Consider the following 14,161-nt stretch of genomic DNA (forward strand, 5'->3'; position numbering starts at 1 on the left):
GGGCCCAACAGACTGCCTTGCGGGACTCCTGCTGGGATGGACAACGTGTCTGAAAGACAACCATTCAAAGATACCTTAAACGACCTTTGCTGGAGTTAGTTACGGGTGATTTTAACCAGATGTAAAGGGAAGTTGAAGTTACAAAGCTTGTACACAAGTCCGTCATGCCAAACATTGTCAAACGCCTTTTCAACGTCTAACAAGGCCATGGCTGTGGACTTGGATACAGCTTTGTTACTTCGGATGTTATTCATCACCCGTACTAGCTGATGATTGGTGGAGTGCCCCTTTCTGAATCCAAACTGTTCTGGAAGGAGAATGTTATTTTCCTCGACAAACTTGAGCAAACGATTGAGAATGAGTTTCTCGAACAATTTGCTCAGCGCTGAAAGGAGGCTGATGGGTCTGTAGCTTGAAGGCAATGTTGGATCCTTACCGGGTTTGCGGATTGGTATGATTTTAGCTACTTTCCAGATGCTTGGAAAGTAGTGCAGTTCCAAACATCTGTTGAAGATAGCGGTTAGAAGAGACTGCACTTTCATGCTGAGTCTCTTCAAGATCAAGTTGAATATACCGTCAAACCCGGGAGCCTTCATGTTCTTGGTGCATTTCAGCGCTGAGCAAATTTGTTGTACTGTAATCATATCCGCCGGAGGCACGACACAAGGGGAGGTATCTAGGTTTTGAACGCATTGCGCAACCTGATCATCGAGCGGACTTTGGATCGTCGAGCCAAGCAAATGCGATGAAGCGACATGCTTGCCGATCGCATTTGCTTTCTCCTGTGGGGTGATTAAAAGCCGATCGTCATCATTTTCGACTTTGAGAGGTGGAATGGGTTTGGGATGATTTTTCAGGACCTTGGCTACCTTCCAGAATGGTCTGGAGCGGTCGTCCAGATTCTGGACAACACGCCCGAAACTTTCATTTCGGAGTGAGTCCATTCTGGAAGCAATCTGCCTGTTCAGATCGGCCATTTCACGTTTTTTGCCCAGATCTCCAGTTCTTTGAAACTGGCGTCTACGAACATTTCTCAGGCGAATCAAAAGTTGGGTGTGGGAATCAATAGCAATAAACTTACCCCTCACAGGAACTCGTCGGACGCACGCCTCGTCAGCTTCGGTTATGGCTTGGTGGAGTCCCTCCAACGCTCGGTTGATGTCCTCCACGGTGTTAAGCGGCGGGTTGTCGATGATGTGTCTGTCTACCACGCGTCCAAACTGGGCCCAGTTTACGCGGTGGTAGTCCTTGTGCAGACTTGGAGCAGGGGCCACGTTGTAGCCCATTTCAGCCACCACCGGTTGGTGGTCGGAGCTGAGTTCGTTAAATGCTACCGGGTTGGACAAGCTGGTATTTGACAGAAAACAGGTCTAGCGTCGATGGGTTGCCCGCCGGAGAGATGAATGTTGGCTCATTCGAAAACCAAACGGAGTACAGCCCATGCTGCGAGTGGTCGAACAGCAGACGACCGTTCTGGTTCTGCTGGTAGTTCCGCCAGGCCTCATGGCGAGCATTTAGATCTCCTCCGATTACGAAGCGGGAACTGGTACGGGTGATGGTGGTCAGGTCCTTCTTGAATTTAGCCGCTAGTCCACTGCTGGCGGCACACTGTCAGGGCAGTAGACGGCAATTAACTGGACGTATCCAGTCGACGACTCCACCTCCACACCAAGGGCCTCGATGATAGAGGTGCGAATATGAGACAGAGTGTGGTATTTTATTCCTTTCTTGACGACGACCGCAACACCACCCCCCCCCTGGAGCTGGTGCGATCAAGCCCGATAATGTTGTGGCCAGGCAACCAGAAGCTGTCGCCGGACTTTAGATGGGTCTCGGTCAGAAGACCAACGTCGATGCTGTGCGGAGGAAGTCGGCAAGCTCAATCTTTTTAGCTCTTACAGAGCAAGCATTCCAGGTGACGATAGTTAGCGGTTTAGACGCCATACTGGATGATGAACTTACCGAGCACTTGGATCTGTTCGGGCTTATTGCGGCACTTACGAAGAGCACCGGACATGTTGACGAAAATTTCCATCAGTTCATCCGCTGAGAACAGATCGGGGTTGTTGTTTTGCGCTGTTGGTTGTCTCCAGAATCCAGGGGGGATGGAGAGCTTTGGCCAGCAGAATCACCGGAAGTTGCTTGAGTGAGATGCACGCGCGAATTCGCTTGCCTTTGCTGAGGAGCACGAAGAGGCGGGAAATCCTCCGTGCGAAATGCCGGGACTTTGTCCTTCTTGCGTCCTGGTTGGTTATTAGTTGCCGCCTGTTTTCGGATGCGTTTGAAGTCCTCGCGTTTGGAGCACTGTCTGTCAGAACCTTGATGTGCACCACCACAGTTGGCGCATTTTAACGCCACAGCTCCATCCGCAGGGCAGTCAGAAGTGGCGTGTTCGTGAGCGCAGTTGCTGCAGCGTGGCTTGATGTTGCAGTTGCGAGTGTCGTGTCCAAAGTTCAGACACTGGGTCACATCGCGATGGTCTCCACGGTACGGCTCCCATCGTACGATGATGGAGTACATTGAGCGAATAGCCTGCAGCGCATTCAGCGTCACCGATCCCTTCTGGAAGTGCACCAGGAAAAGACAATCCGGGTACGTCTTCACGTTTTCGTCTCTCCTCGTCATCCGAAAGACAGCGGTTGGGGCCAGCTTGTACCGGTCCTTGAGTTCTTCTTCGATCGCCTTGGGATCAACATTCGGTAGACCCCTGATGACTACCTTGAAGGGCTTCTCACCGGGGATGTCGTGCGTGAAGAATTCCGCCTTGGAATCCTTCAGATATTTCACGGCTACCTCGTACTCCACTTTCGTACGGAGCATCACCTTGGTGCCGATCCTGCCTAGCTTAAACTCAGCTGCAACGCCCAGCGATGCGAAATCGCCAATGAGCGCCTTGAGAGGCACTTCCTTCACCACCAGTGGAGGAAGCATGACTTTCGCCGCACTCGGGCCGGCAGAATTCTCAGTTTCGACGGCGTCGCCGAAATCACCAATGTCGCTGGCGTTCGTCGCGGGAACATCGTCGCGTTCGCTCGTACCATCGGACTGTCCTTGATTCTTCTTCCTCTTTTTCGTCCGCTTCACCGGGACTGGGTTGGTATTCCCAACATCGGTGGGAAGAGTAGCGTACCTATTCGAAATAGGTACACTCAAGCTACACTCATCACTGTTCTTCTTTTCCGCTTTCTCACGGAGCCTGCTCCGGGAGCGCTGTCTTCCCATCACACGAAGCGACCGACACTACGCGAGCTAATGTTGAGTTAATGCCATACAGCAGCGCTCTTTTATATCTTTTCAGGTTAATGCAGAATGATGTGCAACCAAGTGGTATAAAAGCTACAAAGACTCCTCCCATTATGAGTAGTTTGCTATCAAGTAGCGACACTGGCTCTTTTCCTTTGCGTACACGGCGAATGAGAACGACCCAAATTTGAGTTTAGTTCACTCATAATCGCCAAAAGTGCAGGAACTCAGCGATGAGTAAATTTGACTCATGGTTTCCAGTGGAAAACCTAAAAAATCTGCCAGAAAATGAGGAAATTGACGAGAATTTTATTCAGTGTCGGAGTAGTACCATCAGACTGAGTGAATCCAATCTTTACTTTTCTCAAATTCGGGAATTTTTCCCTGGAAAGTCCTGGAAAAACCTGGGAAAACATGAGGCAAATTTACTCATCGCTGAGTTCCTGCACTTTATTTCTTATTACTGAGATAACTAAACTCAAATTTGGGTCGTTCTGATTCGCCATGATATCACCTTGAAAGATATCGGCGGCGGTGGTTAGCGTGATTACCTCTCACCCTAGCAGGCCTGGGTCCAATCTTAGTCGGCGCCACCGGCATGTTCTAAGGCATAATATCTCTGATCACGCTTTCCTTCGGGAAGTAAAGCCGTTGATCGATTCTCTTCATCGACACTCTCTTTCGTAAATAACTCGGCTTCACAAATGTTTCCTGTCGTCTTCCTCGAATTAGATGCTAGATTGTTGCTTCTTCCACCGAAAATATCCGGCCGTGGCGATTCAAAGTTGATCAAAATAATTTATACCCCTGCTTCCAGTTTGATTACATGAGCATTTTGTGTGATCGTTGGTTCTGAATATGGACAAACAGGCAGATGAATTCGTTTCCTACTCTTTACTCTAATAAGCTTGGTGGCCCTGAAAAGAGCCGTTTTGTTGCCAAAGTTGGTGGTGATTTAACCTCCGAAACCAAACAGAGTGCGTCTCTGTCACTTCAAAACGTAGATGACATCCATGGCCGCTTACGCTTGGCGTGTTTAGTGTAGGTGACAGCATCACGGATCTCATTTTTCAGGAGCACCTTCAGCACACCTCGTAAATCTGACCGGAGATACGTCAGACACCGCCACGGCGAACCAGACGACGGATGGTGGTTATCTTGAAGAATTTGCGTTTGGTTCTGAATATGGCGATGAGTGTGCAAAATATTACGCAATTCCATCCTACCTATTCGCACGCGCCCGAGGATCGGAGGCGAATGCCACTTCGACTTGTTTCGTCTACTTACTACTCTTTGACGACTGTGCTGGGGAAGCAGCATATGCATGTAGGTAATTGGTGGATTTGTTAGTTAATTCGACGCTTTTGGACAATGCTGGACATTTACCAGTTTGTCAATAGTTTCTTGTTGAAAATCAACATTCGGAAGCATTTTTATCTATGCAAAAACCAAGATAACACGTCCTACAGCGCTATATTTGTGCAAAATGAAAATAATAATGTAGCATTTGATCCTCAAAACCATCTCCACCAAGATGAAGACGAATGTCAATATTGACAACAACACAGGCGATAATGAACATCCAGCCGCGAATGAACAAATACAAATGATGACTTCGATACTCAAAGGTTGCCTTGATAAAGAGAATGTTGTGATGTCAAAATTCAAATTCATTCAGGTAGTTGTTCTACACGGATAGAAATCTCCTTATACCTTTTGGCAAATTTCTATTGCTGATTATTCATAAAATGTATAAGTCAACTAATAAGCAGACGCCTTGCAAAAAGTTTATGAAGATCATGTGTCAAATGAAATGTATAAGCGGTCACACATACCTTTTATGCATTCTTATATGACCTATATGGTTTGTCTTATGGAATGTATAAGGCTGATGTTTGGCAAAAATGTATAAGTGAAACACATGAATAAAATAATTGATTTTCGTTTCGTGTATCTGTTCAGATTGTCTTCATTTTCAGCTAAGTTGAGTATAGTAGAAAGGAGTTTTATCAGCACTGCCTGCCATCGAATAAACAGACTATCGGGTGATCCACACCGAGATGTACAGCAGGTGAGGAGCTACGATTTCATTTGACTTCAATATTGTATTTTTGTTTAAACATGTATCCATTTTACTCATTAGATTCACTGTTACACATTTTAAAACATTTTTTATTATCAAACGAACTTCGCTTTCCATAGTAAATGAATAAATTGGCCTAACACTACTTTTAATCTTTTGAACTACCCGAAGTATTAAATAGTTTAAAAGGGGAAATGGATGTAATGTCGGCCTAAATGTCCCTAATTTGGGCCCATACATAAATTTAGCAATCGACTACATTTTCAATAGCGACCAAAAATATCCATTAGTACCGTCCCAATGACGCATTCATCTAGATAAAATTGATAAATAGCAAATAGCGATTGGAGCCATTTCCCCTAGATAACTTTGTGATATTGCAGCTGATTCTACTACTAAAAGGCGTGGCGCTAAGCGCTATTTGAAAACTTCTAAAGTTCGCCATTTATCATAGACCCAATAAAGATTCCCCTGTTGATTGCCTTTTAATTAACAACTCGTCGATTGATGAGAGTCCATTTAATGTCAATAGTTTTCAATATACAAACTCCGTCCCATTAATCGGCATCATTAATTACAATACAGAAGGGATTACTAATCCATTCAATAGCTCTACACGCCACTAGGGCAAAGCAACAATTTCAATTTGGTTGAATGCAGGCCAAGCTTTTACAGAGTGATAACCATTTATCCATTTGTCTACAAATACACCCTCCCGGAGCTCGTCCTCGTTCGCCCCCAACTTGTATTAATTCGAGTTGTTTCCCCGTTGACGCCTACGTCTAATTAATGAATTTATTAAGCTTACTGGCAGTTGAGCTAATTACAGTGCCAAGCGAATCTCCAAATACTGTGGACGTTCATACGGGAATGAATTGCTTACAGCGGATCATCCAGAAGGGACGAAACAATGCGGGTAATTAAGTGTCATTTATCTCACGGCAGGAAGGAAATTGAAAGGTTGCCAAATTGCGGCTAGCGTAATAGAATGGTTGATGTGTACCGTAAATAGCAAGCATTTCTAGAATGTGGTTTTCAAATTATTTCCGCTTCATTGTTTTACACCACGCTCAGCCGGTGCACCATAAATATGCCGTGCATTCTATCCATCGTTCAACAAGGATGATGATTCAATCAAATTTCCAGACGACGTTGATCCGGAGCTTCGTTCCGATCGGCGCTGCGACTAGGCGAGTGCATCTGTTCGTCGTCATACTCTTTGCTCTCGATGCACATATGCTTTTGGCAACCGACACTACACGTGCAGAGAATATACGTTCCAAATGCACGGTGAAAGTGATATTCAAATCAGCTTGGCACCCATCCCGAATGCCCCCAAGATGTGGAAAATTTACATATATTGGGGAAAAGTGTGCGCACATCCTCAATTCCCTGCTGTTTTCCGGTAGTTGATTGGTGATTGCATTTTGCATCGTTCGTACAATGCTGTTTAAAGTAGACCTCTATGTTAGGATGCAGGGATGTAATGGAGAACGTTCGATTATTTTCCATCGGTAGATACATTCATAAGGGTTTGTTTGAAAATCTGTAAAACGAGGTAGCGGTTGCACAACGTCAAAGAACGAGAAGAACTCATTGAAAAAAAAACACACCCAAACAAGCTTTAAAACTTACCTTAAAAATGAACTGGCCCATGTCGGAAATTTTCTCCGATGCCGATCCAGACGCCCGTTTGAAACAATTTAGATAATCACGTGTTAGGATGAAATATCTGCAATAATCGTAAACACAAAATGGCTCATTAGGTACCAATAGGAGCAATGCCAGGACTTTCTAAGAATCTTTTTTTTTCTAGCCTACTGCTTGGATCGAACGTTGTGCGATGTGCTGTTTCTCTCTGTTTTTTTTTCTCTTGCTCAACCCACATTCCAGTCACGAAAACTTCGTGAAATTAACACTGGTATAATGCTTTAAGGTCTTAAAGACAAAAAAAAAACAGAGGAGATAAAACCCCTTTTTCCTCCAAGTTTCTAGCTTCGTGTAAGAATGGTGAATGAGAAACCAGAAACAGCACACGACGTCGTCTATCTCCGTCACAGGCAGCTACTATAGAGGTCGGTCTTTAAACCGGGAGATCTTGAGCAACGAACCTTTCCTTCCATCTGGAGAAGAGTCTGTCCCGCTGCTGCCACAGCAGACCTCGTTTGATCGGTCCGGTCATCTGGGCCACCGGAATACGGCCAATTAGCAGCGACTTCTGAAATGGGAAAAGCAAAAACGGAGGGAGAGGTTAGAGAAGGGAATTATTAAAATCGAGCTTTGTACTTATTAGGAAGAGCTTTATCCACTACTTCAACGTGGAAAGGAGGGAGGAAAATGAAAAGGACGGCAATAAATTAACACCCTTTGGTTGTTTTTCTTTATGAGTTTTCAGAGAAGGTTCATAATTCGGTTTCTAGGGCAGTTGAAAGATGAAAGTAGGTGTGTTTCAAGTGGGAAAAAATGTCTTGGTCCGGTTTTTTCTATTCGTTTTCGTCACAGATAGGGTTGAGCACTACTTCGTCGTAATCGCCCATTTCTGTTCTATCGAGCAGAAAACATCAATAATATCAATGATTTCAAAGTTTACAAATCAACAATACATTTGTTTCGATGCGTTGGTTCTTATCGCTCCTAGCGTGCCGGGTAAAGCAGGTGCATAAGAACGCCTATCAATGGTTGTTGGGTTCTGCCCTGACCGGCGATTTGCGACCTCTGTGCACCTGAACTCCGATTCTTACCTCCACGCGGTGCCCGGTGGGGTTGCTGGAGGTGATATTTGCCGTCAGTAATGCGAACAAGAACGGGGGATCATCGTTGTCACTAATGCACTATTGTTTATAAGTCGCTAGTGTCGGTGATGACGATGACAGAGCAAATAGGTGATAGCCAACTCTAAGTAGCCCGTGATTATCGCTACCTGGGGATGCTAATCGGCTGGGTGCTGGTTGCGACTTGGGCGTCCTGAATGAACTATTTCCACCTCTTCAAGGTGGTTTGCTTAAAAGGACGTTAATAAATGGAAGCACAGCTCCTAGAGAATCCCCATTTTCTACCTTCATCCGTACGACGAATTTGGAATCAAGATGCAGTGTAAGATTTTTAATATTAATATCTCAACAATTAGTGACTCTTTATCAAATCCAACGGTACGTTTGGAAAGGCAAATACATTTAGAATTCATCTTTGATAGAAACATTCTATTTTTGTTCAAACTCGTTCAAAAAGGAGAGATAGTATGACGGAAATTCGATTCAAAACCCTACTCGCAAAACAAACGGTGTGCAAATATAAATAAGAGTTTCTTACATCATCTTTGTATGCGAGAAATGTAATTACAACACTCATCGTACAACAAACTTTACCAAGTAGGACGAGATACTTATCTAAGGTCAATGAATTTATGTATATTAACTTAATTCGGGAAATAATTTCATTTTCATTTTGCAGCGTTTGGTGGGGCAATGGGAGCGCAAGTCAATCCAAAGCCGCAAGTCAATCCAAGGATAAAGGACGGGTAATGGCTGAATAGTCTATGCGGACCACTTGAACGCCATGGGAAAAGGAAGGGATTGAAGAGGCCGGTTATTGGGAGGTTTTGAGGAAATGACACATAGTGATGCTAAATGTAAAGAAACCGAAAATCCATCTCCCACTGATTCATCCTTTCACATAAATACCAAATTGATATTTTAAAGCAATAATCAAAATAAATAGACAATACATGAAAAGGCTAGTTTCCAGTTGCTTTAAAGGCTAGTTGCCTCCCTAAGCGGACCCTCCGCATCCTAACACTTCTGTTAATCCACTTAATGCTACTAGGCTGTCTAAATTTTCTTATTTAAGTTCGTTTGATGTTTATGATATCTCTAGTCTAATTTAATAAATAAATGAAATCTCTAATCTACCTACCATGCTTTATTAAGTACCTGCACTTGTGAATGTAATCTAAAATTTAACGTGTTTCAAGTTGTTTTTGACTTTGACCTATATTTAATGTATATTAGTTCGTCCCAGGTGACACCTTCAAGTGTCTAAAATGCTTCACTTTGAAGTTAGTTTCCTAGCTGATTTTTAAATTACATAGGGTATATGCTTCAACTACGCTCACACGTTTCCACTATGTCGCACCACAAAAATACGAATGGTTATGTCACAATAGAAGCACGCCACAGTGGAAATCCCGAGCCATAGTTCAAACACTTATCCCAAATCAAAATGAAGCACATATAAGATTAGTTGCAAAACCATGTAAAAAAATGGTGTTTAACATTGTTCCCTGAGTAATACCTCAATGAAAACAACAACGAAAGCTTGTCACGCAAGTAGAAGAAGCACTGTTGGGCACTTTCTGAAATATTTCAATAGTATAATTCCCTTGCAAACCCAAATAAATCTATCTGCGAAAAAATAAACAAAATAAGAGTGATTTGCGGCAAAACCCGCCAGTATCGCACCCAACGTCAGTGCCTATACGTAAGCGTACTACATCGCAGCTTTCAAATAAAGGAGTAACAAGTGTGATACTATCACTTCAGACTAGAACTTTCGTTCTCTTATGCAATGGTTCATCAGAGAGGGGAAGCTCAGTAATCCTCATCGCATGCTCATGACGCTATTCTGTCACGGCATGAGCCAACGATGCCGGACCTAAACCAACCGTCTCCAACGCTCCACTATGAAGCATAAGATTAGGCCCGCCCACCAACGTCCAGATTAAAAAACTAGCCAAGGGGAGGGAACTTAATTCGGGAAATAATTAGGGGAAATGGATGTCGACCTAAATGCCCCTAATTTGGGCCCATACATAAATTCAGCAATCGACTAAATTTTCAATAGCGACCAAAAATATACATTAATACTGTCCCAATAACGCGTTCATCTAGATACAATTGATAAATAGCAGATTTTTAGCGATGGGCCCAATCTTAGATCTATAGGCCAACATTAAAGCTATTTCCCCTAAAATTAGTTTTTGAAAAAAAAAATTTTGGTTATAAAGCTCAATTCACTTAATATCTGGACGCAAGAAATCAGCTCGATCTCTGGATTGTTTTGATGAAATAAAACAGTTGCTATGACGCAACGTTATGTTAACCTCTTTTGCGAATGTCAGACACGGTACTAGACTGGAACAAGTCTGTGTATCACTGGATTTACATGGATATAGACTATATGTATGCGCTGTGTACATCGCACCCGACCGAAGTCACGACGCACAGTGGGGTATTTATTAATTCTAGCTGGCCAAAAATATTTAACCACTCTAACTTTTCATATACATCTTATTATTCAAGGATAAAGGGTGATACGGTCAAAATTTGGTCAATATCAACTTGACGTATTTCTTTCAATTTTGCATTTAAAAAACCTGAACACCCCTCATTTTGAAGGTGTGTGTGTGTAGAATGTTGCTCCTATTTTGATTTTGGAATTCACTCTTCAGTTGTCAAAATGCCGTCCAAGCAAGAAGAGCAGCGTATCAAAATTTTGCTCGCGCATCGCGAAAATCCGAGCTACTCGCACGCAAAGTTGGCAAAATCGCTAAAAGTTGCCAAATCAACCGTTACAAATGTAATTAAAGTGTTTGGGGAACGTTTGTCGACAGCCAGGAAGTCTGGATCGGGGGGAAATCGAAAACCGGAAGCCGCTGAGACGACAAAGAGAGTTGCCGGTAGTTTCAAGCGAAACCCTAACCTCTCTCTCCGAGATGCCGCAAATAAGCTGGGTGTATCGTCTACAACCGTGCATCGAGCCAAAAAACGAGCCGGACTATCGACTTACAAGAAGGTAGTGACTCCAAATCGCGATGATAAACAAAATACGACGGCCAAAGCGCGATCCAAGAGGCTGTACACGACGATGCTGACGAAGTTTGACTGCGTGGTAATGGACGACGAAACCTACGTCAAAGCCGACTACAAGCAGCTTCCGGGACAGGAGTTTTATACGGCAAAAGGGAGGGGAAAGGTAGCAGATGTTTTCAAGCACATGAAACTGTCAAAGTTCGCAAAGAAATATCTGGTTTGGCAAGCCATCTGTACCTGTGGCTTGAAAAGCAGCATTTTCATAGCTTCCGGGACTGTGAACCAAGAAATTTACGTGAAAGAGTGTTTGAATAAACGTCTGCTGCCTTTCCTGAAGAAACACGGTTGTTCCGTACTGTTTTGGCCGGATTTGGCATCTTGACATTACGGTAAAAAGGCCATGGAGTGGTACGCCGCCAACAACGTGCAGGTGGTTCCCAAGGACAAGAACCCTCCCAACACGCCAGAGCTCCGCCCAATTGAGAAATACTGGGCTATTGTCAAGCGGAACCTAAAGAAGACCAAAAAAACTGCTAAGGGCGAGCAGCAGTTCAAGGCAAACTGGCTTTCTGCGGCGAAGAAGGTGGACAAGGTGGCTGTACAAAATCTGATGGCAGGGGTCAAGCGTAAGGCCCGGCAATTCGGATTTGGAAAAGCGGAAGCCTAACTGAATATTTTTCCTGAATTTTATACTAATTGAACTTGAAAAAGAAATTTAATTTGATTTTTTAAATAAACGATTTCACCGATTTACACGCGTTTTCCCTTGACCAAATTTTGACCGTATCACCCTTTAATACTTCCACCACTACATATAAAACTTGGGCTATTCAAAAACAGATTTTAAAGATGTCTCCACAAAGTAACCTTTATATCTGAGGAGCTATAAAAACTAGAAAGTTATAGTTTTCAGCAAAGTTGTTGACAGTTATGTTTTCTACAGCTTCGCCGAAAACAATTATTTTGTATCTCATCATACTAAAAAAATAAATTTTGCATCTCACTTTTAGGTGGATTAATCTTTAATTTTATTTTACTATAAGAAGGAGTGTTGTAACCCGAGAAACTACACCTAGTACCTTTAATCATCCATTTCAGCGTAAACAAAAAATCGCGTGTTTTGATACCCTTGGCACCACTACTGCACTGTGCGTCGGAGCGATGGCTACACATTGAGCTTTCGTTATTTCTTTGTGTGTGTCTGTCTTCTTTTCTCCGCTGCTTTACACTTGCGCAGGGTGAAAGACATGCAAATTTTGTGTATGCTTGATTCTCACATTGTTTATTTCAGAAAATTAGTACATTGCGCGCACTGAGACAGCCCTGCTTACCACATAATTAAGCTAATGAGCAATTCTCGATGAAACAGTCCACTTTTTGCATGAGGTTCTCACAAACTATTTTAAATTTGAAAGCCTCAACTTTCCCCTTTCAGCCATTAGCAGCCCATAGCAAAACGATAAAAACATATTGCGGCGGCTATCTACAAACCATGAAAACCATTAATATTTGTTTTTCAATACAAAATCTTTTTTTTTTATCATTATATTTTTCCTAAAAAATATTTTAATTACCTTTCATTTGATATGTTGATCTTTCAAATCGCCCACTGGTTTTTTTGACCACCCTAACTTTAAAATGGTCACCCTAATGACAAAATAAAAAATACTTGTACGATAAGAAACAAAACTACCAATTTTAACGAAATTCTGAGAACCACTATATCGTTTTGCTATGGAATGGCTGCTTTACTACATTGTTTAACAATTAGGGGTTGTCTAGTGAATTTTCAATTGTATAATTATTCCGGTAAAAATTTAGCAGTTTTGAAAACTGTTAGAGACCCAAGTTACCAAGGGGTCCATCAATTTGACCTTTACCGTTTGATTTTTTCTAGTATCATAACTAGAACTTTAGAATGAGTACGAAAAAAAAAATGGTTTTTGAGAACCTCGTGCAAAACGTGGATTGGTTGCAGCGAGAATTGCTCAAATTCAAAAATGGTACATATTTAGAAAGCTCCCAACAACTATGGAAGTGCTCAAAGAGCACTAAGTTGACGACCGGTATAAAGTCTCAGTAGGACAGTAATAATGCCAAATAAGAAGAAGACATCTCACTTCTTATAACTAACTTACTCATTTACTCACTTTTCACATATGATATCTCATTGCTCGCATTTCATATCAACATAATTCATATCTTACTTATTATTTTTTCCATCTCTCATTTCTCTCCTCACATCTTATTACTGACATCTCGCACATCAATTATGTACTCACTTACTATCTTTTCACATCTCAATTCTCACTTCGGGGTATACATCGTATCGTCCATTCATTTTTGTTTGAAATTCGTATAGACCGTAGAAACTCGCCAATGTATTTCGTAATTTCGTTCTATTTTGTAATGCTTTTCATACATTTTAATAATTTATAACTAACCGTTTTGTAGCGGCGCCGGTGGTGTAGTGGTAAGCGTGATTGCCTCTCAAAAAAAAAATTGATTGCGTGTAAAAAAAGACCTGAGTGTATTTCGAATAATAGTGTCGAGGATAGATGTAGTCATGGCAATGGAATTCCTATATTCCAAAATTGGAACCTGTACTGATAAAAATCATTTCATCTAAGTACATTCAGCTTAGCTGAAAATGAAGACAACTTTAACATGCATTTGAATTTTGACATATCAACATTCTTTTGATCAAGGCAACCTCTGAGTATCGAAGTCAACCTTTGTGATTGTCCATTCGTGGCTGGATCTTAATTATCGCCTGTTAATATTCGTCTTCATCTTGGTGGGGATGATTTTGAGGATCAAATGCAAAATGATTATTTTCATTTTGCATAAATATAGCGCTGTAAAACGTGTTGTGTTAGTTTTTACACACAGATCGATTATTGCCTCATGCTGAATTGATGATAATTTCGATTTTTTAGACTCTGAGGTCGACAATATTCAAAATAATCATTTTGCGCAAAATGAAATTGATTATTTTGCTTTTGAGGGTCGCTTAGGATTTTGACTG

General features: G+C 42.2%; 1 protein-coding gene across 1 annotated transcript in view; it reads right to left on the reverse strand.

Annotated features, from left to right (window-relative positions):
* LOC135711937 (GATA zinc finger domain-containing protein 14) overlaps positions 1 to 14,161 on the reverse strand; it is a 396,171-nt gene that overhangs the window by 12,768 nt on the left and 369,242 nt on the right. The window contains exons 3-4 of the mRNA XM_065234912.1: positions 7,438 to 7,544; positions 6,962 to 7,058 (exon numbers count right to left, since the gene is read on the reverse strand). Coding sequence (XP_065090984.1) covers positions 6,962 to 7,058; positions 7,438 to 7,544 — 204 coding nt within the window. The remainder of the gene's footprint in view (positions 1 to 6,961; positions 7,059 to 7,437; positions 7,545 to 14,161) is intronic.

The sequence above is a fragment of the Ochlerotatus camptorhynchus genome, unplaced genomic scaffold (genome assembly GCF_037179485.1).
Source record: "Ochlerotatus camptorhynchus isolate MF236.1 unplaced genomic scaffold, CSIRO-AGI_Acam_v1.1 ptg000445l, whole genome shotgun sequence".
In the NCBI taxonomy this organism is placed as follows: Eukaryota; Metazoa; Arthropoda; class Insecta; order Diptera; family Culicidae; genus Ochlerotatus; species Ochlerotatus camptorhynchus.